We start from the raw sequence: 24,717 nt of genomic DNA on the forward strand, positions 1-24,717 counted from the left end.
GGGTGGACCCAAGGAGGGCTTCCTGGAAGTTGTGGCATTGATACTGCAGTGAAAGGCAGATGGAAGGGTTTCAGTATACATAGATGGGAAAGTGAGGACAGAAATGGCAGCTGCCCAGGAGGCCTGGAAGGCCTCTGATCCACCTGACTGGGCTGCCAGTGGGGCCTGGGCTAGTGGGGCAAGATTAGCTGTGCTGGGGAATTTGCTCTGAGGCACCCCCTCCATAGCCCCCCACCTTTTCTTCAGGTCTTTCAGGAGCAGACTGGGGCCCATGTGTTTGCAGTAGTTTATTCATATTTTGTCACAAATGGCCGGGGAGGGGGTGCTGGACTCCTCCAGGCGACATAGAAAATAGGTCCAAGAGACAGGTGGGCTGGGGTCAGGGCAAGTGGAGATGGGGCTGGAGAGAGAGCCTGGGGTTGGGGGAGGGCAGACTAGGAGTGGGGCTGCCCCCCTGCTGAGCCTGCTCATTCCCGGTGCGGGTGCCCCCACCTGCAGGGGGAGCCTCAGGGTAAGGGTAGAGGGGGGCGGCCCAGAATTTCCAGGGTCAAGCTCTGCCTGATGGCAGGGCCCAAGTTTTCCCCCCTGAAATGGACAAGGCCGAAGTCCCGCCCCTTCCAGGACTGACTGCCATGCCTGACTACAGGCTGGCAGAGGAGCCCCTGCCCCTGTTTAGAGCTCTGCCTGGCCCTAGTCCAAGGGGGAGGGCTCTAAAGGCGGGGGTCCCCGCAGCAGCAGTTTGGGGGTTGGAGAGGCTGGGGGCACCAGTGCCCCCTCCCTCCCCAGGACTGAGGCCTCTGCGGCCGAGAGGCAGGACTGGGGGTGCACAGGCGTCCGGTCCATTCTGGGCTCGCTCCCTGGCCGGCTTCCCCCTTAGAAACTCACCAGCGTATAAACCATACTGTGGGAAGATGAGGCAGTGAGCCTGAATCCTGAGCAAGTTCAGCCACCCACCCGGTCACACCCTGGGTTGCCCTCAGTCCTCTAGTTCAAGGGGCAGGATCTTGGGATTGGAAGCATGATGCCTAGAACATGTCTTCCCTGGATTCTGACTGCCACGGGCAGGGCCTCACCTGTACAGGTAATAGAAGAAGGAGAGCAGGTAGAAGGCGAGTTTGCACCAGGACTCCTTCTGGCAGTAGTTGAGGATGTCAGCATTCATGATGGAGACCGCATCATACATGACCTCAGAGCCATCCGCAGGACGGTGGAAATACCTGGGGCCCAGAGAGGCCTGAGTGCCTGCCCACCGCCATCCAGCCTCCTGCACCCAGCCCTCTGTCTCCCCCAGGCAGCTGCTGCCCTCACCTCCAGAGGTGGTAGAAGAGGAGGGGGATGTTGAGGCCCAGGGTCACCCACTCTGCTGCACACAGAAACATCAGACAGAAGAGGCCATGGATGGAGTATTCCGGGACCACCAGCTGGGGAAGCGAGGGTGAAAAGTCGAGTTTGATGCCAGGACAGACCCAAGCTTCAAGGCAGAAGGGGGCTGGGGTTTGGGAGGTGCCGACCCACCACGAACTCAAGGATAAGAGGCCTCTGGCCGCCCACACCCGTTCAGGTGGTAAAGTGAATCAAATAGGTCCAAAGAGGAGGGCCTGGCTCCGGGCCAGAGCGGGGGCAGTGCTGCGCTGGGAGCCTCCTGCCCCATCCCTGACACTGACCTTCCTCAGGAGGCAGCAGATGCGTTCGATGTTTTTTAAGCGCTCGCGCTGTGGAGGAAGGAAAAGGCCGCCATGGGGAAGGCAGCAGAGCAGGCTCTGGAGCGCTTCCCTCCCGTGTCGCACGCGGCCGCCAGGAGGCGGCAGAGCAGTCTCTACTGCATCCTCGGCACCGCACGGAAGCGGCCGCGCGGTCCCCATGGCGACCGTCACCATGGAGGGGCCTTCACCCACGTCGCCACGGCAACAGCTCAGAGCCTGGCAACTGCTGCCCCGCCAGGAGGAACCCGAGCCCAAAACCCGCGCCAGGTGTCTGCTGGGAGCGGAGACAGCAAGGAAGGGGCATGGCCACAGGCCCCCCACACCACACCCCCACCTTCCCGACCCCCACTCCCACCCGCAAGCCGCCCGTGACAAATGAAAGACAGACGGACGGACACACCTCGGCACAGCACATGTATCACTTACTGCCCGCGCTGGGTTCCCCTGGTCGATGGGGTTCTTGAAGTCGGTCCGCAGCTCGTCAAAGGCTATGATCTGGGGGAGGGGCGTGTGCCCGTCAGGGATAGGGCAGCAACTGATGGCCTCCCACACTAGTCCTTCCCTGAGACTGGAATTTGTACACGAGGATTGGGCCAGATAGAGGTTATCGCAACATGGAGAGACTAAGGCCCAGGTAGGGGCAGGGCCTGGTCACACAACCGTCTGGAATGGAATCCTAGTGTCTTGATGCCCAATTTGGTGGAGTTCACTACGGCCTCTTCCCAGACATCCCAAGACATGGCCTCTTTTCTCCAGGTCTTGTGCTCAGCACAAGGGACACAGCCCCTGCTTGGGGGGAGAAGTCTGAAATACATTGCAAGTGATCCAGGCCCTGGGGTACAGGAGGACCCCATGTGGGAGTGATGGGGGTTCAGGCTAACTCTTAAGTAGGCGTTTGGTGAACAAATGGGAGAAAGCAGACCAAGTGGCAGGAATAGCAGGTACAAAGGCACAGGGTTGAAAGAACATTCAAGAAGCTGCATTTGAGATGCTGGGGTGAAAGTGTGAGGAGTGGGAAGAAAGGAGGGAATGGTTCGAGATGGGGCTGGAGAGATGGCCAGAGCTGGACATGGATCCCCTGAGGCCAGACCCAGGAGTTTGGCCTTCACCACAAGAGTAAGAGGAGTCCTTGGTGGCTATAAAGCAGCAGAATAGGGTGGTCAGGCTGAGGTCTTGGGGGTGGGCACAGGTGGCTAACCAAGACTCCCATCCCTTGGCCTTCATTTATTAGCTCACAGTTTGCCACAACCTTAATGACTTAAGTGCTAGTATTATTTTCATTTGTTTTGCAGATGAGGAAGCTAAGACAGAAGTCAAGTATCTTGTCCAAGGCCACTCTGTCTCTAGAGTTATAAGTCTGGATCACTTTGTCATACTCAGGCCAGACCAGTGTAGGGACTGTTGAGTGTCTGAGGAGGGGTTCTTGCTGGTCTGAGGAGAGTGGCAGTGAAGATGGAGAGGTGCAGACAGATTCTAGAGCTCTCCAGAAGCCAGACTCTAAAGAGCGCACACAGGGGGGAAGTAAGACAGAGGGGCCCAAGGTGTCTTCTGTTGGGGTGTCTGGCTGATGGCAATGTCCTCATTGGTGGGAAATTCCTGAGGGGAGCAGGTGTTTGAGAGGATGATAGTCCAGACCTAGGAGAAGTTGACAGAGGAGCTGCTGGGGTCCCTTCCCTTCAGCTCCAGGCCTAGGATTAGGCAGCAGGCCCACCACCCCCAAGCATCCCAGACCTGAGACAGCTCAGAGGGAAAGAACATGGGCTTCCTGGAGGGAGCTGGGGCCATCTGGAGCTCCTCCCCCAGCCCCTTGTTGACTCTGGGCAGCAGCCCGCCTGATAGGCACAGCAACAGGGTCCAGCAGGGAGCGGAAGGGTGCCGTCTGTCTGCCCTCAAGCTGGCACCACCAGCAGGCAGCCGGTGTCGCACCTCCCACCCCCCAGGCTGCCTGGCGCTGACTCAGCCCCCCCGGAACAAACAATCCCCCACGGTGACAGCTGACACGCGTCACTCACCACCAGGGTTGCCTAGTAACCAGTGGGACCTAGGTTCAAGGGCTGGGGTGGGATCTGGGGTCCTGCCCTGAAAGGTTCTAGTTCTTACCAGCTTTGGATCAAGGACCATACCTCCTGCCCCCTCCACCCCTTAACAGACTTCACTCTGGGCACTGATGTCTAAAGCACTTCACTGGCAAGGAAACTGACTCCAGACGAATGACTTGCTAAGATCACCCAGTTAAATGGCTGAGCAAACACTGCTTCACACATAGTAGGTGCTCTATAAATATTTCTTGAATAAACAAAGATGTTACTTCAAAACTCAGGATATTCCTCTCAGCCAGGGCACTCCACAAGGGCAAAGTCATTCTTAGGTATCCTTGATTCCCTCAGAGCCACCCAGAGCCTGAATTGATACAGGTGTGTAGGATGAAGGGACTCTGAGAATCCCTTGGGGCAGGGGGTTGAAAGGAGGCTTCTTGAATTCCAGCAGCTGGCTAGCCTTGTGTTCCCCAGGCTGTGGTCCCCAATTCCTCCCATTCCTTACGACCCAAGTCCTCCTCCTACCATCCCACAAGACTGTCCATGGCCCTGCAGGGAAGGAAGGAGGGAGAAAAAAGAAATAGCCACCGGGAGACCCAGAGAATGAAAGAGGAGCAAAAGCGAGAGAGCACTGGAGAGGGGGTACAGGGAGAGAGAGCGCTGGAGAGGGGGTGCAAGGTTTGGACGTGCCTGTGGGGGCTCATTCCTCTTACAGTAGGGGTTCAGCAGAGTCGAGTAAAAGAGAAAGGCAGATGGCAAAGGGAGAGCTGGGAGGAGAGTACAGGAGAACCATGGAGCAGGCAGCAGGTCCCAGAAAAAGAAAGGAGAGGAAGTAGGAAGAGCAGGAAAGAGGCAGGGGAGGGAGAGAGGAAGACAGGAAGGGGTACAGGGAGAAGGCTTGGAGAGGGGTAAGAGAACCCCCGAAAGGAATGAAGATCAGGGCTGTGTGTGCTGAAGGAGAGCAGAAGGTGCCAATGGCTGCAACAGACAGGCCTGGAGGGGATCCTGGTGGGACAGAAACCTCAGGAGGCAGGGGAGGGAGGGCTGAAAAGGGGGACCCGGACACCAACAATAAGCTGGAGGTTGATCAATAGTTCTGAAGTGAGGGGAAGGGGGCCCAGAAGAGAAGGCCCTTGAGGAGAGGGCCCCAGAGAGGATAAGCTAGAGGGACCCTCTCAGAAAGCAGGATGAGAGAGGAGACAGGGACATTCTGAAAAACCAGGTGTGAAGCTAGGCCAGGGTGAGGGGCAGACCAGGGAGGTAAGCACAAGACAAAGGGGATGTGGGAGCAGAAACAGGAAGGAAGCTGGGAAGTGGAGAGGAAATCTGGACTGGGGGGTACCCAAAATGAACTGCGGTGGGAACCAGGTTTCTGGATCTACTTAGAGCCCTTTGCTCCTTGGTCAGGGAGGGGGCTGGGAAGGGAAAGGGTTAATTGGCTCCGAGATATGTGGGTCCTGTAAACAGATGCAGTTGCCATAGCAACCGGCTTCATCACTCCCGCTGGAAAAACCCAAAGGGTGGGGGGAGCAACAGACAGACAAACTGCCTGACAGACAAACGGGGGTGGCTAGATTGAGGGGGCAGGAGGATAAGGAGCAAGAATTCCAGAATTCCGTTCCCCACCCCACCACTGGATAGGTCAGAGGAGCGGGGGTCAGAGACCGACTGCCATATCCACAGACAGGCGGGGGCGGCGGAGAAAGGGGGCCCCATGGGGAAGGAAGCCGACGCTGGGGGGTGTTAATGGGGGCGAACAGGAGCCGACGGATGGGGGATAGCGTAGAAGAGGCTCCAAGTTTCCCCGGGGTTCTGAGGCCATCCACCCCAGCCCCCTCCCGCTCCGTGTGCCCCCTGCCCCCCACCCCGCCCCCAGCCCCAGACCAGCCTTACGTGCCAGATGACAAAGAAGATGAGGGAGGCGCACAGCACCAGGGTGAGCATGTAGCAGAACGCGGCGAAGGTGAACGCCATGGCCCCCGCGCCGGGCGGTGGCCCGGGGGGCGCCAGCGCGGGGTCTGGGCGCAAGGGGACGCCCCCCGGCCCGCGCTTAGGGCCGACCGGGCATGGCCCGAGGGGCTTGGAGGACGAGGGCGGCGCGGCCGGGACCCGGGCCGCGGGGCCGTGGGGGGCGCGGGGCGCGGGCCGGTGGGCTCGGGGGGCGCGTCCGCTGCCGGCTGCCCGGGCCGCGATCGCTCATCCTGCGATCCCTCGCCCGCGGCTCCCTCGCTCTCCAGCCCGCGAAGCCGGCGGGGCGGAGCCGGGGGCGGGGCCGCCGTGCAGCGGCTTCGGGCGGGGCCGCGGCTCTGTGCGCCGAGCCCGCCGGGCCCGCTTCCCCGCCCGGAAGAGCCCACCACCACGTACCCCCGGGAACACGCAGACCTAGACCTGGACGTACATCACTGCCACCGTCACACAATCAACCCACCACGGCCACCCTCGGTCCACTCGGGCCAGCACGCTCCCCTACCCTTACACAGCGCACTCGCTCAGCGCGGGAGCCAGACTTGAGGTCCAAAGTGCGAAGCACTCACACTGTCCGAGAGGGTAGAGGCACCCAAAAGGGGGCTGAACCCCGGGGCTGGTAGCGGTACCGGTCAGGTGCGATAGGGTATGTCTGGAGTTCACGGAGGCCCCCCTGACTCTGGCTCTGCCCAACTCCACGTCTTGGACGAGTGCCCGCGTGGGTGTTGGTGGTGGCTAACCAGGTATTCGCTGATGGCCGCCTGCCTGCCTCCCAGATCCGTGCTGGGCCCTTGGGGACAGCCCACAGCAGCAAAAGCAGGCAGCTCTCCTGGCCCCAGTATGTGGGTCAAGGTCTTTTGACAGCAACCCTAGGACAAAGAATTCAAGCCAAGACCCCTGTGAACCCCACCAGAGATCCAGTTCCACTTCCTACCCCAAGACGTCTCCCACCACAGACCACACACAGTCACCACAACTTCCTTGCAAAAACCCTCAGCTCACCTGAGGGCCAGTGGAAATTTATTGGTTTTTTTTTTTTTTTTTTTTTTTTTTTTGTCCTTTTCCATCTTTCCCCAAGTGGCTTTTCCTTGCAAAATGCCTGACATGACACCAGAGGGGAACCTGGGAGAGGGCCTCCCCACCCAAGGGGCAGCCCAGGGATTTAAATACAAGCTGGAGTGGAGGGGAGGGCACAGCGTGGGTGGGACAGGCAAGAGACAGCACAAGGGACATGGCTTCTCAGGAAGAGACCAGATTTGTTTTCTGCAGGAAGAAGCTGTGCCAGAGGGCAGGGGGATCAGGATCCTGGGTTTGGAGGGGGTGAACAGAGAGACCCCCAACTCTGGGTTGCACCCATATTTCCCAGAGAAGTAGCAACACAGGATGAGGCTCTGCCCTGTTAGGCTCTGAGGATGGGAGAATAAGCCTGATGTGCTGCCTCAGGGATAGGGAAGAGGTGCTGGCAGAGTGAGGGTTAAGGCTGGTGCCTGGCCTTGGGCTCGGTGGGCCTTCCGCCTCCGCCTGCCACAGGGACAAAGGGGCACGGTGGGCAGGCAGCACACGGGCCTGCCTCTGGCAGGGCAGAGGGAGGCAGGAGCAGGCTCCCTATGGGCTCAAGACATAGGCCCAGCGCAGCCACCCGCCCACCTGCCCTAGCCGTGCTGTATCCCCACTGCAGCTAGACGGCTGGAGCTGAGTGTGGGAGGGGTGGAGGGAGACAGGGAAAGAGTGGGCTGCTTGGCCCCTGTGACCCCAGTGTTCATCCTGAGGTCGAGCCCAGGGCCCTGGATCCCAGGTCCTGGATTCCTTGGCGACACTCCTGGCCCCAGGCACTGACTACAGCCATGGGCAGCGAAGGCCAGGGGGGCCCTTAGCTCTTGTAAAGGTGGGGAGAGAAGGAAGAGAAGAGAAACCCAGTGCAGCATACATGGGGGTGGGGAGACAGACAGAGCCCTCGTTCCAAAGGAAGGTGCATGGTTGGGGCATCTTTTCAAGGTACCTAGAGGCAGCAGCAGAGCAGCCCCTGCCCCTGCCCCCACCCAAGCCACAGGTCCTGCATGTCCTCCCTTGGGGGCCCTGACAGAACTGGGGCTCAGGGCAGCAGGCAGATGGGCCAGAGGGAGATGGGGAGCCCAGGACACCCCAAAGCCACAGACTCAAGTGCCCCCAGAGAGGCAGAGGGAGGTGCCTCTTGCTCCCTCCAGGGGCATCATCTGGAGAAGGTGCCCCCTCCTGTTCCACCCCAAGTGCCCTTCCTAGCAACAGCCACCACCAGCTGGCTTCACAGGGGTGCTGTCAATCTTGAGGTTGGGCCTTTCACCCCCTGAGGCTGCGCCTGGCCCCATCCGCTTTTTGATCTCAGCAGCCATGGTCATGAACGCCTGCTCCACATTGGTGGCATTCTTGGCACTCGTCTCCAGGAAGGGGATGCCCAGGGAGTCTGCAAACTCCTGACAAGGGGAGAGGAAAGAGGAGGAGAGGAGAGAGGGGTGAGAGGCAGCAGACCCCAAACCCCTGGGCGGCCTGGCCTGGGCCTGCTCACCTTGGCTGTGGTGTTGTCCACCACCTTTTTGGTGGTGAGGTCGCTCTTGTTGCCCACAAGGAGTTTATTGACATTCTCACTGGCGTAGCGGTCAATCTCCTGTAGCCACTGCTTCACGTTGGCATAGGATTCCTAGAGGGCCCAGGGTCCAAAGTTATTGAGCTCCCAGCTCCCACCCCTCCCCAAGCCTGTAAACAAGGATCCTTTCAGGGAAAGACAGGAGCCCTGGGCTCAGGAATCCAGAAAGAAGCCCCCTCTCCTGCCCTTCTCCATCTGGGGCCCCAAAAGCCAGGCCCAGCACAGCCTGGTTGCCAGCCAGCCAGCTCTGCTTCTCCCAGCTTTCTCTCTGAGCCACTCCCCGGCCTAACCACATGTGAGAGCCAAGGGCAGCAGGACAGAGGCAGGTCAGAGTGAGAAGGCAGGTAAGTCTTAAAATCCCTGTACAGTTTGAAGGCTTGGACCCTAGTGGAAGGTGGAGGTCCTTGAAGGGGAAGCCCTGGCCTTTGAGGATGCAGAGCTGAACTCTTTTCCTACTTCTGGCACTAAGATCGTCATCACTGGGCCTCAGACTCCCCCAGCAGCTTGAGACCCATCTCCAGTCAGACAAAAGACAGAACTTCTAGGTAAGTGCTTAAGCTAGAACTGCTTCCCTTCTTAGGGGACAAAGTCTTGATGCTCTCACACTGGACTCTCTTGTATACTTCCTGCCATGTTCCAAGCTAGGCCCTGCTGGGCACTGGGGACAAAGAGAGAACTCATCCCTAGGCCTTCCCTAAGGCATTCAGAGGACAAAAGAGGAACAGAACAGGACACACACAATGGCAAGATAGGATGGAAGGCAGGAGCTGGGGGGCCCCAGGATTGTCTCTGACCTCAGCCTGTAGGTACCAAATGGCCGTCTGCAGGACAGATGCCAGCTGTGGAGACAGCATGTGCCAAGTCACAGAACAGGAAGGCATGGTGTCTTTAGGGAGTGGGGAGAAGTGTGATGTTACCAGGATGCAGTCCGTAAGTGGGGGAGGAGAGGGGCAGGCAGGACAGAGCTCAAAGGGTCTTTTCTTGGCTAAGACTGGGAACACCAGGAGCCAGTGGGGGTTCTCTCACAGAAGCAGCAGGATCACCCCCGAGTTCTGGGAAAAAATGGTCCAGGGAGGATTGTGGAGGACAGAAAATCAGCAAGAAGATGAAGACCAACTGGAAGGTGGTTGCAATAATCCAGAGATGATGAGATGTGGAGTGCCGCAGGGGAGCACAGAGGCCTAGCATCAGACCATCCTGGGTGAAGCCCTGGCTTCGAAATTTGCTGGGTGACTTTAGATATGTCACTTGACCTCTGTGAGCCTCAGTTTCTTTTTTTTGAATAAAACAGTATCTCGCAGCAGGGCTGTTGTTTGCATGAAAGAATGAATACAGGCCTGTCTTATAACAAGTGCTTAATTAGCAAGAGAGGCTATTATCCTCATCACTGCTATTATTATGAGGGGACAAATTTGAAAGACATGATGGTGAGAGAAGAGGGGCCTTGAGACTGACTGGATGGGGGAAGGAAGAGTTTTCTGACAGGGATTCTGTTACAAAGATGAGGATGCAGTGAGAGAAGATGAGGCCAAGATTGGACATACGAGTTCTGCAGATGTCAGAGGCTAAGGAGAGGTATCAAGGGCAGGAAAGGTCACGCTTAAAGCCAGGAATGCTGGGTGTCAACCCTAGCTTTGCCCTTCCTCACTGGGAGATCGGGGTCAAGTTATTCAACACCTCTCCAAGTACATTTCCTCATCTGGAAACAGACCTCACCCTTCAGTTAACTAGGTAAAATTGTGAAGATATGAATTAACACAGACACCAAGTGCCAGCACAAGCACAGGCACAAAGGAGGGCATCCACAGTGGAAGCTGAATAGACGTAAAAACCACAGAAGACAGAAGTCAAATCAAAGAATTGGCCAGAACCCTGTGGAACAGTAAGGAGGCAGTGATGGCCAGAGTCAGAAAGCAGAAAAAAGGAATTAGGGGACAAGACAGGATAAACCACAGAAAATGCTGAAGGGGCTGGAGATGGAATTCAGTGGTATGAGTGTGTGCTCAGCAAAAGATGGGGACACTATCAATAGTACGCTTTCTAAGAAGAGAGACGAAAATCGAGCCTGAAGTCACAAGAGGTCAATGAGGGTGAGAAGTGAAACAAGGCCACTACGTTTGGCAGTCAGTCAGGAGGGCCTGGGTCCATCCAGCTTACCCCCAGTTTTTTGTCCACAATAAGTGGTGGGCTGGAGCATGAATCCTTGGTGAGCTGAGGGGCCCTACTGCTCCTGAGAGCAGGAACCCTCCCAGGCCAGAGCTGATGCACGCTCCCATGTCTCCAGGGCCCGGCCCCTATTAAACAAGGTTTGGTAGAAAAAATAAAGCAGGTGGGATCCAGAGACCAGGCTTTCTGCTTCTGCCACGAACTAGCTGAAGAGCCCTAAGTGAGTCACCTCACCATCCTGAACCCAGGTCCTCATTTGTAAGATGGGAACATGACACAGATCTCTTATTTGCATTAAAAGGCAATTTGAAGCCAGACAGTTGTGCATTCCTATAGTCTATAGTTCCAGCTATTCAGAAGGCTGAGGCAGGAGGATCATTTGAACCCAAGAGTTTGAGACCAGACTGGGTAACATAGCAAGACTCCTTCTCCAAAATAAATAAATAAATTTTTAAAAAAAGCAACTCTAAGGCTGTGACCCATTCTGTAAGGTAGAAGATATAGTAGGACTGATTCTGACTGCTAGTGACAAGTGACTGAAGTCACTATAGCAGACACAGGGCTATTGGTCCTCTGTTTACTCTGGACCCTGAGCTTAGAGCTCCCTTACTTCCTCATCTCAGGTCCTTCAATTGTTCCCCCACAGCATCTTCACACAGGAAGCCATGAGCCCAGCACAGTGGCCAACCAGCAGACTAAACCCCTATAAAACACAGGTGACTGGAAGGTCTAGAATGAGGCGGCGGGGAAGGTAAGTGTGAGACTTGGTTCTGCCAAGACCCTGCAGCAGGGCCTCGAGAGAATCATTTTTGTAGCCATTTCTCTCTTTGTGAAATGAGTCTGAATATAAATGCTTCCCCTTTCCAGGAAGCATCAGCAAAGAGAAGGCAGAAGAGTAAAAAGCAAGAGTCAAACTCGAAAGCCAAGCTGGGCACTATGGCGCACACCTGTAATCCCAGTGGCTCTGAAGGCTAAGTCATGAGGACTGTGGGTTCAAAGCCAGCCTCAGCAACAGCAAGGCGCTAAGCAACTCAATGAGACCCTGTCTCTAAATAAAATACAAAATAGGGCTGGGGATGTGGCTCAGTGGCTAAGGGCTCCTGAGTTCAATCCCTGGTACCTCCCCCCAACCCCATCCTCCCCTGCCAAATCTAAAGCCAAGGAGGCAAAGCTGGGGAGGGTAGGTCCAGGAGTACCTGGTCGGTGACGTCATACACCACGATGATGCCATGAGCCCCCCGATAGTAGCTGGAAGTGATAGTCCGGAATCGTTCCTGACCCGCCGTGTCCCACTACGACACAGTAGGAAGAGGGGCAGGTCAGTCTGAGTCCTCCCCTTCCAAGACACATGCCTCTGTCCCAGGGACTGGGAAGGAGTCACACTCACAATCTGAAGTTTGATGGTTTTGCCATCCAGCTCAATGGTTCGAATCTTGAAGTCCACGCCGATGGTGCTGATGTAGCTCTCTGTGTATGTGTCATCCTGGAAGGTTGGGGCCAGTGAAAAGGCCTTGGTGAATGGGCCTTTTCCCATTTGGAGATCCTCCCTCCAGCTCTCTGCCCTGGCTGGGCTCCTAGCTGCCAAGCCCCTATTCTGAGCACCCCGACTTGCCAACCCCGTGCTCTTGTTCAGTCAGATGCACTGCACTGCTGGCAGGTCCTGCAACCTCATCCTTGGGTCCCTGTTTCTCCTTGCCCCAGTCCTCAGCCAGGACCCCAGATAGATGGTATGGGAGGCTTCTTACTCACAGCAAACCGCAGGAGCAGGCATGACTTGCCCACGCCCGAGTCACCAATCAAAAGTAGCTTAAACAGGTAGTCACTGGAGAGAAAAGACAGGAAGATGTGAAGGAAGGCAGGAAGCCCAGCTGCCATCATCCTCAAGTCACTATTACAGCATCCCCCCACACCATAAGGCATGACTTGATTTGGAATACTATGGTGCTCACCAGTTCTGAGGATTTGAACACCCCACCGCCCAAAATAAGCTAACCCATAGCATCCTCAGCTTGCTAAGTCTGAAATCCCACTTTAAAGAAAACTGAGACAAAGAGGAACATGACTTGTCAAGAATTGCTATCAGATGACAAAGCTGGGTGTCCTACCCTGATTCCTGACAAACTGTGGTTCTGTTCACTAGTAGCTATTAAGGAAACCCCCACTGTGCCCTGTGGTGTGCCCAGCTAGGCAGTGAAGGCCCCAGAAGTGAAAGCTAGGGCCTAACCCAGAACCAAATAAGCGAAAAAGCAATGTAAAGAGCCTGATTTGAAGTCACCGACAAGAGTTGGTCAACAAGTGGCAATGACAACAGCACTTAGGACTTACTGAGCTGTGACTGGCTCTGTGCACAGTACTTCAAGTGCATCTCTTGCTAGAACCCTGAGAGTCCAAGAAGTGATGTCCTTATTTCCAACTAATGGGGAAATCAGAGGTGGAAGAAGGGAAGTGACTTGCCCTAAATTACACAGCTGACAACTCTGAGACTTGAAACCAGGCCTGTCATACTCCAGTCTCTGTGAGGGCCTGCAGGTTCCCTTCTCTGTTCCCCCTCCTAATCCGGCTCAGAGCTTCACCTTTCCCCAAGGAAATTTGAGGCGTGGAGCTGGAGGAGAAAAAGGAAGTGGCAAAAGAGGAAGAAAATAACTGATATTTAGGGAAAACTAGAAGTGTAGGGCATGAGATGTGGTCCACCCATCCGTAGGGGAGGTGACCAAGAAGTGAGCAGTTAGTCTAAGGACTACAGAATCCCACTGCAAAGGGAAAAACAAATTCCACATTCCCCTAAACTTCTCCATAGTCTGACAACGGAGGAAAAGGTGTGACGGTGGCGCTGGAGGGCTGAGCAAAGGTGAGAGGGCAGGAAAGGACGAACTGCCAGGAGCAACAGGACAGTGGGACCCAGGCAAGGGCAAGGCGGCAGCCCCGGAGGGGAGCACCTCTAGGGGACGCGAACCAACCGGCGCTCCGGGCCTCCCGCGTCAGCTCAGCCCGGGGAGCCCGACTCCAGGAGAAAACGAAGGGCAGAAGGATTCACGGCCGGACCTACAGCACCCTAGTCTGAACCAGGGATCTGGAATTATTTTGACCGGCTGCAAACCACCGGGACTGTAGTCAAGCAGCAGGTGGGGAAACTGAGGCCTGGGGAGACTGGAGCTGCGGAAGTCACCTGACGGAAAAGGCCCGGTAGGACCGGAGCCCCCGGCCCCAGGTGCTGCCCCTCGGTGCCGCCGCCCCTAGGTTCCAGGTGCCAGGACTCGGGGTGTGGAGCCGGGGTCCTGGGGCCCACGGGGGGAGGGGCAGGACCCGGATGTGGGGGGGGGTCAGCGGAAGAGGGACCCGGATGTGGGGGCGCTGCGCCGTCCTGACCCAGGCCAGACAATCCGGTAAGCGTATAAGCCCCGTACTCGGAATCGAGGCTGCGCTGGGCGGCGCGGGCGGGGCTCACTCACTATTCGGGGTTCATGGCGGCGGCGGCGGCCCGCTCGGTCGCTCCCAGTCAGCTCTGCTCCGCCTCCCGTTCCAAGATGGTGGCCGCTCCGCCCCAGAGGCCCCGCCCGCTCCGCGCAGGCGCAAACTTTTCTTTTTTGGGCCGCGCCGCACTGCTTCCCGGAACCTGTAGTCTCTCCGAGTGTGCGACTCACCGCCGCTGCGCAGGCCTAATCCCGAGCGACCCAGCGGTCGAGTGCTCCCGTCGCCGCCGGCGCACTGCCTTCTGGGGCTGGTAGTCCGCTCCCTGTACGGACCTTGCGGGAGAAGCAAGTTCCGCGCCCGGCGGCGACTCGCTGGTGCAAACTCAATTTTGCACTTTTCACGTAATGAGGGAGGCAGCCCTCCTCACCCTCCTATCTTGCAGGATGTGAGCATTAAATGAGAAGGCGCGTGTTTGCAGAGGAGCAGTAAAATTTTATTTTTCCAGGGTTCTTCGTGTGCTGTGCATTGCTAGCCGTACCGAGGCCCAGCAGGATGTCACCACCATTTCTTTCATGCAGTGCTGGGGAAGGAACCCGGGGTCTTGTGCCTGACTGCAAGCACTCTACCCTTAAGCTACATCCCCAGCCCCATAACTCACGCATCGGTACATAGGAGATCGAGTCCTCGAAAACTCACTTAAGACTAAACGTCTTGAGGTGCAAAACTTATCAAAGCCCTGAGCTCTTCAGAACCCCTGAGGTGAAGGTTTTAGAAATCCTGCCCCATACAGCTCCGGGATAGGGGCAGAGTATCTGGGCTCCCGCCTCGTAGGAGGTATGCGACACGTAAACACACTTCACTCACGCGCGGCCTCTCCGGCCCCGCCCCCCACAACCTGGATACGCTGTGAGGCTCTGGGCTTCCCCCTTAAAACAAGCCTGGTTCAGATTCAAACCGTCTTTATTTCTACAGCAACATCTGAAAATAGAGAGCGACCGCCTCACCCCTCAATTGGGGCAGTCTCTCCTGCCACCGGGGGCTGTCACCGGCCCTCCCGAGAAGCTGCGGGCGCGGGAGGAGGCGTGGCAGAATGGCTCAACCGGCGGGGCCTGGTCTGGGCCGGGCAGGAGGGGCAGTGCATAAGGCCGGGATCCCGGCGGATAGGGGACGGATTCGGGCTCAAGCCCTCAGTCCTGGGCACCGGGCAAGGCGCGATGGGGCGCATCCCTCGGAGGCCAGAAACGCGAGGAGGTCCACGCAACCCTTCGGGGAGGCGCCGCTCCTGAGAACACGGAGCATGGGAGATACCACCGCGCGGAATGGGGGTGATTAAGGCCTGGGCGGTACCACTGGAGAAGGGCGGGGCGAAGGGAAACCCAGGGACTACCGTGGACTGAGGGGGCGGGGCGCGGCCAATAACTTATTTCTCTATATACAGAAGCGACGGCCGGGGGCTGGAGGGTCGGGGGTCGAGGTGGAGAACAGGGGTGCTGAAGGGTTGGCAGGTGCTTAGTGTTCTCGGTTACGGGATCTGGGGAGGGCGGGCCACCGAGTCTATTTTGGAGACTCCGGCCAGCCCTTCCCGCTGGCCTGGGACCTATGGAAGAGGGGGCCCTGCTGGAAGGAATAAATAAGGGAAGAGCTGGGACGGGCAGGCCCGGCCTCCAGGGCTCAGGCTGAGATGACAAGGGGAGAGATTACCCTGAGATTGAACAGAAAAGACGGGGGTTCTTGGGAGAGACAGGCAGGACAAGCAGCAGGCCCATGCGCAGGGCTTGGGGTAGGGGCTATGCCCGGTGGAGGCTCTGATGACTGGCTCCCCCTTCAGGATTAGCCCACCAAGGAGCTTCGTCGGGAGAGGTCCATGGAGCTGGAGCTGAGGGTGCGGCTGTCAGAGAGACCTGTTCCTCCAGGCTGTGGGCAGAGGGGTAGGTCACTTAGCCTTATGCTGCTGGGACTGTGCTTCCAGGCCCCAAGGGCCTGACCCAGCCAGTCCTTCATAGCAGACACAGCCTGTTTCCACAAGCTGGGGAGAGGCAGGTTTGGCCCAAGGCCACACCCCAATGCCGGACACTCCTGTTGCCTCCACAGTTACTGCGATGGTACTGGCCCTGTACATGTCTACATGTCCACCCTAGGGCAGGGGCTGTGTTCTCATCTGTCTCCCTGCTGTCCAGTCCAAAGCAGGCCTGGGGTCAGGGACAGAACCATTTTTTGATCAAGAGACATGCTTCAAGAGAAGCTGGGCAGGAGCACTTGCAGACCTGGGACCCAGGGCAGGGGCCTGGGCCTCAGCTCCCCAGTGCCAAAGACCCTCTGCCCCTACCTGGACTGGCTCTTCCACGCTCTTGTTGAGGAAGTTGAGGGAACTGGCCCGCTTCATTCTGAGGGTAAAAGATGACCGGGATTTGCCCATGGTGGGATTGGTGGGGGAGAAGTCAGGTTGGGGCTGGGAAGGGGGAGGGGGAGCACATTTGGTAGTGGTAGCACCTGAGAGGGATGGGAAGGTCACCATAGACCAGCAGGATGCATTCAGATCATGAGCTTAACTGGGGTTGTTGGGTAGTTATGGAGAGGCTCACCCTGGGTGGGGGTTCACCTGGGGTTAGGGGTCTCCTGAGGGCTGCCCCCTTGCAGCTTCTTCACCAGCATCTCACTGCTGCGCCTCAGGGCATCACGGAGCTTCCCAAAGGAGCCACTGCGCCGCAATGAGCCACTACCATCCTGAGGGTGACAGGTCAGTCTCTAGGCTGCGATGGCTACACAGACTCCCAGCCCATCCCAGTCCCCACACTCACTCCGCTCCACTCAGCTGTAGGCCCAGTCTCCTCAAGGTCAGACTCAGACCGGGGTCCAGCACTTCCAGCCACATCTCTGCTGCTACGGCGGTCTCCCCGCCCACCACTGCCATCTTTCAGCAGTTCTACTACCTTGGTCTGGCTTGCAGGATCCAGGCCCTGAGAAGGGGGTAGGGAGCACAAGGCCCTGGTTGGAACTTACACAGGACCGCACAGGTCCCCATCCGCCCTCCTCCTGTATGGAGCCCCACCTGCTTGCGGCTGCGGCTGGCACAGTCCTCCAGGGTGTGTGCGGCTTCTAGCTTACCCTGGCGCCGGTACAGGGCCCCCAAGCTACGCAGGGTGGTATTGACTGTGGGGCTGTGGACAGACAACAGAAGTCTCAAACTCCATGATCCCCCTGACCCAGGGCCTCTCTGGCACCTAGCCCACATTGAGCACTGAGGAACCACACAGTCAATGAGAATGTAGCCCCTCCCATGTGTCCAGTCCTGTGCTAGGTCCACTGGTGTCTCCTGTCCTGGGAGAATCACCCCAGGATTGGGAACCTGGTCCAAGGCCTTCAAGGGATGTTGCCACCAAGACCAAAAGCTGGAGGCGGAGGAACAAGACAATTAGACTGTCTTGGTGCAGAAAGCCTCCTTGAGACAGGTGGCCTGTGACCTGGTACTTGAAAGGTGAGCTGGCAGAGGAGGTGTGTGTCCTAGGGGTTGAGAGGATAGAGTGTGGAGCCTGGGCCTCATCCCACCCTGGATGCAGTTTTCCCGCTACCTGCTCTAAGCCCAGCCTAATACTCCTGCCCTCACCTGTCAACCTTACAGGCCTTGTACCAGCTGCCATACTCCCCATAGGGGGCGCTGTCCCGACGTTTATCCTGGGGGAAAGTCCAATCAGTTGGGGAGGTGGGAGGAGGCCCTCCCCTCCAAATATCCCAGCCTTGGGCCTTCCCCAGTCCTGCTCACAGAGCTACCTTGCTCTCCTCCCGTTCCTCTGCATGCATCCAGATGGGCTTGTTGTCCCCTGGGGGGAGAAAAGGGATTATCACCAGCCTGCTGCACAGGCTTCTCTAGAAGGGGCTGGACTGGGGGTTCTGGGGAAAACGGGTACCCGGGAAGAACAAGGGTTTGGCTTTGTTGAATAAATGAACAAAATCAGACCCAAATCATCACTGACTCTCCTCTGGACAGAGATGAGCAGGACACAGGCTTGCATCCAGAGGCTTGTGACTGGGACAAAGCAAGGATAGAGGACTGACCTTTATACAACTAGGACCACAGCCCAAGGCACGTGGTAGGCCTAAAAGATGCACCAGGTTTCCAGAGACCTGGGAGCAGGAAATGACTGACGACTGGGGGCCAGAAGGTGATTTCTTAGAAGGGGGAACACTTGGGCCAGGCCCTAAAGATGGGTAGGAGTTGCCTGCTGGAGAAAGGGAAGACTGAGCCAACAGCACCAGGCTTGCCACAAGATTCACAGCTGTGGCTGTCAGCTAGGTGTGTGGGCACCATCCACCGGTGAGGCTGGGCTACCAGTCAGACCCCAGGTGTAAGGGCCTGCCCAGCAGAGGCAGAATCCAAAGTGCTCATGGTTGACTGTGCATGTGCTGGATGAGCTGGAGGCACATGGTGGCCATGGACTCACCGTTGACAGAACCAAACTCCTTTTCATGAGCACGGGTGAGGATCTCCTTGTACAAAGTCTCTGCATCCTGGTATTTGCCCTGTTTCAGGTAACAGGAAGCCTGGAGAGGCAGGGACCCAGGGAATGAGAGAAGGTAGGGAGCCTGGCTTTCCCTCTTCTTCCACCTTGTCCCCAACCCTCCATCTCTCAGGCTCACACTCCAGCCCCAGAGTACCAGGTTGTTCTTGGTCTTGGCCACGTTGGGGTCATCAGGCCCAAGGCGGGTGGCATAGATCTCCAGTGCCCTCCGGTAGTAGTATTCCACCTCCTCTGCTTTGCCCTGGTTCTGGCACAGCAAGGCCAGATTGCTGAGCTGCTTGGCTACATCTGGGTGAAACTTCCCCAGGACCTGAGATGAGAGAAGGGGCCAGTGCCTGGGCTGAGGGCTGTTGGGCCAGTCTCCTACCTGCCCAGCCCCAACCCTGCTGGCTCCCACCTTTTCCCGGATCTCCAGGGCCCGCTTGCATAGTGGCTCGGCCTCCTTGTACTTGCCCCGCTTGCCATAAAGAACTGCCAGGTTGTTCAGTGTTGCAGCCACCTGTGGGGGTGGGAACATGGAGGGACCTGACCCAGGGCCCCACATGGCAAGGACTCTGGGACTTGCAGGGAGCAGAGGACACTCCCCACTGCCCGTGCCCTTCACTCACAGCTGGGTGGTCCTTCCCCAATGTCTTCTCCCTAATGGCCAGGGCGTCATTGAGCAGGTGGGCAGCCTCCTTGTACTTGTTCTGGTCCCTGGTAGCAAGCAGGAACATGCTTAGCGTTCTTCTCCAGCCCAAGGCCTGTCCCCAGGGGCCCATGATCCCTGTGGTCACTGACGTGTGATGTGATGGGATTGTGACTCAAAGCGTTGGGAAGCCTGGGCAGCCCCAACCCTCTAGTCACTTGGGTACTTTGGTGATTCACTCACAACTCACCATGGCCTTGCCTGGTGCCCAGGGCCCCAACCTTCAGGTGCACACTGCTGTCTATTCTTGTGTTCTGGGCCAACTCACTTTTCACAAAGCCCCTACTCAAGGCTGGGCACCTAAGCTGGTCCAACTCCCTGCTTATGCCCAAACCTCTCTTCTCCACTAGACTGAGAGCCCCACTCCATGAAGACCTTCTCTCTAAACTGCCCAGCTGCCCCTGGGGCCCAAGTCCTGGTCCCAGCAAGCACTGAGGGTTAGTGACCCAGAGCTGGGGCTGTCAGGAAGGATGCAGGTGCTTCCATGGATGACTGGCTAAAAGGGCCCTCACCGATAGACCAGCGCCAGGATGTTCAGCATGGTGGCCACATCAGGGTGGTCATGGCCTGATGTCTTCTCCAAGTCCTCCAGCGCCTGCTTGCAGAGTGGCACAGCCACCTCGTAGCGGCCCTGGGCAGCATACTGGATCACCAGGTTGTGTAGGGTACGGAGTCGTGCCGGTATTTCATAGCCTCCATGCTGAGCAGCCACATCCCCTCCTCCAGGGCTAGGGGCTGCAGGGCCACAGGCAGGTCAGATGTGCCATCTGCCCTTAGGCTGGGTTAGCACATGCTGGCTGTGCACTGACTCACCTAACATGTGGCCCTGGGCAAGTCATTCACCTCTGCCTCAGTTTCTCCATATGTAGAATAGGCCTAGTTACCCCAGAGGACGTGGGTAGAGTCCCAGTTCCAACACTTCAAGCTGTGTGTCCTGGAGCAAGTTCCCTAACCTCTGAGCCTCAACTTTTGCATCTGCAAAGTTAGGCTTCACTGGGTACTCAACATCCTGAGAGAGACAAGCACAGCTCTGGCTGGGCACTATCTTTCCCACCTCTCCTCTAACCCTCCGAGCAAGCTCTGAGAAGAAAAGGAACTCTCCCGTGGCCTCAGAAGAGTTAGTGGCAGAGCAGGTGAAATCAAGCCTGGTGGCTCCAGAGCTCTTAACTTTGATGTCCGCTCCTGGCAGAACTTAGAGGGTACAAGATGCAACAGGGAAGACCTGCATTTAAAGCACTAATGTGCTGGGATGTGATTAAAAAAAAATAAAGCAAGAAAGAACACAGCTGCCACCCCTCCCCATTTCCTGTGACTTCTGGGTCCCAAGGTCCAGGAATTAGCCTAACCCTTCCTTTCCCCAGCCCACAGCCAACTGCCCATCTGTACCTGGGTTCTGCTCATCCTCATTGGGGAATAAGTCATCCAGAGAGTCTTTGGGAACATCCCCCTTCTCCTCCTGGGAAGGAAAATGGGACAAAGTGTCAGGGAGGGAGACATAGGCAGCCAGATGTCCCCAGCTGCCTCACTTGCCCCAGTCTCCTGGCTGGTTAGGGCTCACATTGGGGGAGGTATCCTCATCCAGCTTTCGAATCTGGCTCATGAACAGCAGGTGTTGCTTTTCCTCCTCCAGCTGGGCCACTGCCTGCTCGCTTCGCTGCAGTTTCTGCTGCGTCCCTGCCAGCTCCTCACGCAGCCATTGGTTCTCCTGTACCAGCCGTCGCACCTGAGCCCGAAGCTTCTGCTTCTCTGACTCCACGGCACCCAGGTGGCTGGAGAGTGCCAGGATCACCTGTGGTCAGCCAGATGCGCATCAGAGCACTAGCCTGGGCCTCCTGGGACTCCAGGGCTTGTGAAGAGCTAGGCCTGGTTCTGCCTGTGAAGAGCTGCAGGGCCTTGGGACTGGGAGTCCTCCCCCTACTCAAGGAAGTTTCTCCCCTAGGTCCCATAGTCCAAAGCTTAAACCCAGGAGGGGGTCTCTGAATGATTCCTTTGGGAATCCCTGAGATACCAGACTCTCCTTTGTCTCTAGTGAGGATTGTACTTCACCCTCTGCAAACACAGCCACTGTCCCACTGCTTCCGGCCCCAGGACTGGTGCCTGCCCAAAGAACCCAGACACGTGGCTGAAAGGTGACGGAAAGGCCTCATCCCAAGTTCTGCTGAGGATCCCTCACACCCCAGAGAGTCTGGGGAACCACAGGGGCAGGTAAGGAAATCCAGAAACCTTAGCCCTACTCCCTAACCCTCTCCCCAATCTCTATTTCATTCCTGAGCTTCCAGGCTCTTCTTGCCTTGGGACCTAGCATGGGCTCCATCCTCCTTTCTCTACCCATGGTGTGCCTCTTCCTGGTACCACTTTCCCTTCTGCCTCAGCTCCACACGTGGCCTCACTGCTGTGCCCTCCTGTTCCCCATCTGTGTGAGGCTTATAAGCCACTGGGCGTGGACCCGTATGGCCATCTCTGCACCTAACAGTCAACTAAGGAGGTGATATGTTGCCCTTGCAGAAGGCCAGGCAGTGTGAGATCCTGCTCTTTCTAGTAGGTTAGTGAATGTTTAAGTGACAGGTGTTTTCATAACCACTAGCTTTTAAAAAATTCCCTAAATAGCCTGGAAGTACATACAGCAGAGGCCATGATCTGTATTTTAAAGTCCAGAAAACAAGATGATTCAATCTGCCCAGGATTCACACAGCTAGGCAGTGGCTTGGTCAATATCTGAGGGAAACAAAACCTTTTCCAGAGCCAGGTATGATGGTGCACACCTGTAAATCCCAACAACTTGAGAGGCTGAGGCAAAAGAACTTCAAGTTTAAGACTAACCTTGGCAAAACTTAGCAATACCCTGTCTCAAAATAAAAAAATAACTAAGGGCTTGGGATGTAGCTCAGTGGTAAAGCACCCTGGGTTCAATCCCCAGTACAGGAGTGGGGCCTTCCCAGAGAGTCTAACTCCTTGTGAGTCTCAATGCCTCCTGTAACTCTGTCTGCAAATGGTCTTGGCAGCCCAATTTACAAGGGAAAAAAGAGAACTCCTGACCCACCCAGGCTCTCTTGTCCCTGAACTTGCTTCTACCACAAATCTGAGTTATGCTGCCCCCTCTTCTTTCTGCCTTACTTCATCCCCACATCCTGCTGAACCTACCTCTAGAGCATCTAGAACCAGGCTTGTTCTCTCCACCCTAATGGCCATCCCTTAAGTCCAAGTGTCTTCCCTCTTTTGAATTCTAGCAGTGGCTTCCTAGCAACATGCTACTTGACCCCACAAGGTTTGTTCTCCATATCAGAGGGAGTTTTTAAAACCTAAGATATGTTTCCAGCTTGCTTAGAGCCCTCCAAACGTTTCCTGATTTCCTGAGAATAAAACCCAAACTAACATGACCATGACTGTCTCCTGCCGTCTCCCTTTCTCTTTTCCCATGAAGCTCTGGTCACACAGTTCATTTCTCACTTCCCTCACAAGATCTTTCCTACCTTAGGACCTTTATGCATGCAACTTCTCCCCCAACTCCTATTTCTGGAGGTTGGTTCTTTTCTTCCTTCGGGTCTTGGTTTAAATGTCCTTTCCTCAGAGGAATTTTGCCTGACCATTAGACGAGACCATTGACTATAAGCTATCACAAGATCTTGCTTTCAATTCTTTAGAGAATTTATCACAATTGTTACCATTATCTGTTTCTCTTTTTCTACTAGACTAGGGTAGGAATCTTGTCTGCCTTGTTGAACCCTGTATCCCTGGCACTGACTTGTTGCCTTGCACATAGTAAATCAGAGAATTAATGGAAGAATGAATGGCGGCGGCGGCGGTGGCGGAGGGGGGGGGGGGGGGGGGTTGGTATTTTCTTAAGGATTTCTTTTCTGTTCTCCTACCCAGTCTCTGTTAGGTAGAGGAGTACCAGGAATAGGACTCTGGGTGGGAGTGAAGGTGCTCAAGGTCTCCTGGGGCAGGCTGAGGTCTCCAAACTGAACTTCGTGTCTTCAAAAAATACTTACTGCAGTCCTAACACGGGGCTCAAGGGGACAGGTGGTTCGGTTTCTTGCTCATATTGTGTTCCTACATTACCGGAATTCCTCTGGAAAGCTCAGTCCCTCCCATGACCTCCCACCTCAGCATCCCAGAATGACCTACCTGGGCCTCCCCGAGTCCCAGCTCTATGGCCTCCAGGGAGCGGCGAAGGAGGAGGCAGCGCTCCTGAGAGCCTGGCTCGGCCTCGTTGGCCTCATGAGAAGCCAGGGGAGCGAGCAGGGCACGATGCTCCCCACGCAGGGTCTCTAGTCCCTGGATGACAGCTTTGGTGCCCAGCACGATCTCATCCTGGCTCAGCTTCTCCTCTCGCGGAAGCACCATCGTGGCCATGGTTGTGCCGCCTGTGAAGGCGAGGGTGGGCAGGAGGACACTGGGCCTACGGCCACACCGCCGTCCACCCCAGATTCGGTAAACACCGGCGGTCCCCGGACGCCTGGGTCCCTGGGGTGTCGGGGTCCCCGGGCCGGCCGCCTGCACCGTGCCCGCGCTCGGCCTACAGGGGGCGCGCCAGGCTTGTCTCGTCCAGGGAGACGCAATGCGGTGCGGCCGGTGAGGCTGGACCCTGATTCCGACTCAGACCACCAGCTCTGGCTGGCTTAGGCCGCCCTGTCTCGGGGCATTCCCGGAACTTCTCCAATCAAGACACGGATCAGGGGGCCGCTCGCAGACCGTAGGGGTTCACCCGGGTGCGGGGGACCCCGGCCCCTGCGAGAGATCCGGCCCCAGCCCCTGCGACGCCCCCTCCCCCACAGGCAGGCCGAACTGCAGAGCCCCTCCCCCAGGGCAGGCGGTTCCCACTGCGACCCTCCGGGTAGCGAGACCTCAGGTTTCGGACCGGCTCCTCCAGGCCGCGCCCACGACGACCCCTCCCATAGGCTGGCGCGACGCCCTGCAGACCCTCCGGAGGAAAGGCCCAGCTCCCGCCCCCGGGCCCCAGGACCGCGCCCCTCCCCGCGGGCTGGCCTGGTCCTCCAGGAGGCCGCGCCCACGACGACCCCTCCCCTAGGCCGTCCGCAGCCCCTCCCCTTTAGGGCCTGACCCGGTTTCCTGGCTCGATCGGCCCGCGCCGACCTGCGTCTCCGGCTCCGCCCGGCTCCGGCTCCGGCTCCCGCTCCGGCTCCGGCTCCGGCTCCCGCTCCGCTTCACCGGGATCCGCGGCCGTGAGCCGGTCCCGTTGCCTCCATCCCGCCGGCCTTCCCAGCAGTCCTCGCGCTGCCTTAAAGGTGAAGCAGCTACCTCGCCGCGGTCGGAGGGGGCGAAACACACTCCTCCGCGGGCGAGTTGCCTTAAAGGAGCATGCGGGCCGGGCGGGCTCCCGGAGCTCGGCCGCCCGGGGGCGGGGCGGGGCGGGGCGGGGCGGGGCGGGGCTCGCTTGCCGCGCAGGTTGGCAGCTGCTGCCCTAGCCTGAGGTTCCGTCGCTGCGAGGCTGTGAAACGCCCGAGGACGCGGGGGTGCTCGGGTGAGGGACTCGGGAAATTGTGAACCCGGACGCACTCATCACGGCGGCCTGAGAGACTGAGGGAGAAACTGAGGCACAGGGAGAAGACCCGGACCCCTAGGAGTCCAAAGCGAGACAGTCCACATTTAC

General features: G+C 57.4%; 3 protein-coding genes across 8 annotated transcripts; all 3 read right to left on the reverse strand.

The window, feature by feature from the left end:
* Nucleotides 1-52: 52 nt before the first annotated feature.
* CNIH2 (cornichon family AMPA receptor auxiliary protein 2) lies at nucleotides 53-6,618 on the reverse strand. 3 transcript variants are annotated; one of them, XM_079103327.1, is made up of 6 exons: nucleotides 5,637-6,618; nucleotides 2,104-2,198; nucleotides 1,665-1,712; nucleotides 1,309-1,421; nucleotides 1,074-1,217; nucleotides 53-901 (listed from the first exon to the last, which is right to left on the reverse strand). In XM_079103327.1, exons 2-6 carry the CDS (start codon nucleotides 2,116-2,118, stop codon nucleotides 874-876), a joined length of 348 nt encoding a protein of 115 aa, XP_078959453.1. In that variant the 5' UTR covers nucleotides 2,119-2,198; nucleotides 5,637-6,618; the 3' UTR covers nucleotides 53-873. The 3 variants fall into 3 exon arrangements, with proteins under 3 accessions (XP_078959453.1, XP_078959451.1, XP_078959452.1); XM_079103325.1 differs by having other exon boundaries at nucleotides 2,130-2,198; nucleotides 5,633-6,614; XM_079103326.1 differs by having other exon boundaries at nucleotides 5,633-5,661.
* A 105-nt stretch (nucleotides 6,619-6,723) lies between these two features.
* On the reverse strand, nucleotides 6,724-14,072 carry RAB1B (RAB1B, member RAS oncogene family). The gene is made up of 6 exons (XM_079103322.1): nucleotides 13,940-14,072; nucleotides 12,240-12,312; nucleotides 11,878-11,973; nucleotides 11,687-11,782; nucleotides 8,247-8,378; nucleotides 6,724-8,154 (listed from the first exon to the last, which is right to left on the reverse strand). The coding sequence occupies exons 1-6, from the start codon at nucleotides 13,951-13,953 to the stop codon at nucleotides 7,960-7,962; spliced, it is 606 nt and encodes a 201-aa protein (XP_078959448.1). The 5' UTR covers nucleotides 13,954-14,072; the 3' UTR covers nucleotides 6,724-7,959.
* On the reverse strand, nucleotides 11,922-24,333 carry KLC2 (kinesin light chain 2). 4 transcript variants are annotated; one of them, XM_079103312.1, is made up of 19 exons: nucleotides 24,201-24,333; nucleotides 23,232-23,470; nucleotides 20,665-20,895; nucleotides 20,493-20,562; nucleotides 19,619-19,841; nucleotides 19,027-19,114; nucleotides 18,816-18,917; nucleotides 18,555-18,728; nucleotides 18,341-18,440; nucleotides 17,670-17,719; nucleotides 17,506-17,573; nucleotides 16,951-17,059; nucleotides 16,700-16,858; nucleotides 16,501-16,625; nucleotides 16,228-16,285; nucleotides 13,895-15,815; nucleotides 13,448-13,547; nucleotides 12,240-12,312; nucleotides 11,922-11,973 (listed from the first exon to the last, which is right to left on the reverse strand). In XM_079103312.1, exons 2-16 carry the CDS (start codon nucleotides 23,457-23,459, stop codon nucleotides 15,732-15,734), a joined length of 1,869 nt encoding a protein of 622 aa, XP_078959438.1. In that variant the 5' UTR covers nucleotides 23,460-23,470; nucleotides 24,201-24,333; the 3' UTR covers nucleotides 11,922-11,973; nucleotides 12,240-12,312; nucleotides 13,448-13,547; nucleotides 13,895-15,731. The 4 variants fall into 4 exon arrangements, with proteins under 4 accessions (XP_078959438.1, XP_078959437.1, XP_078959440.1 ...); XM_079103311.1 differs by having other exon boundaries at nucleotides 24,169-24,313; XM_079103314.1 differs by lacking the exon at nucleotides 16,228-16,285 and having other exon boundaries at nucleotides 24,169-24,313.
* Nucleotides 24,334-24,717: the final 384 nt, after the last annotated feature.

The sequence above is a fragment of the Sciurus vulgaris genome (genome assembly GCF_902686455.1).
Source record: "Sciurus vulgaris genome assembly, chromosome: 11".
Taxonomy (NCBI): domain Eukaryota; kingdom Metazoa; phylum Chordata; class Mammalia; order Rodentia; family Sciuridae; genus Sciurus; species Sciurus vulgaris.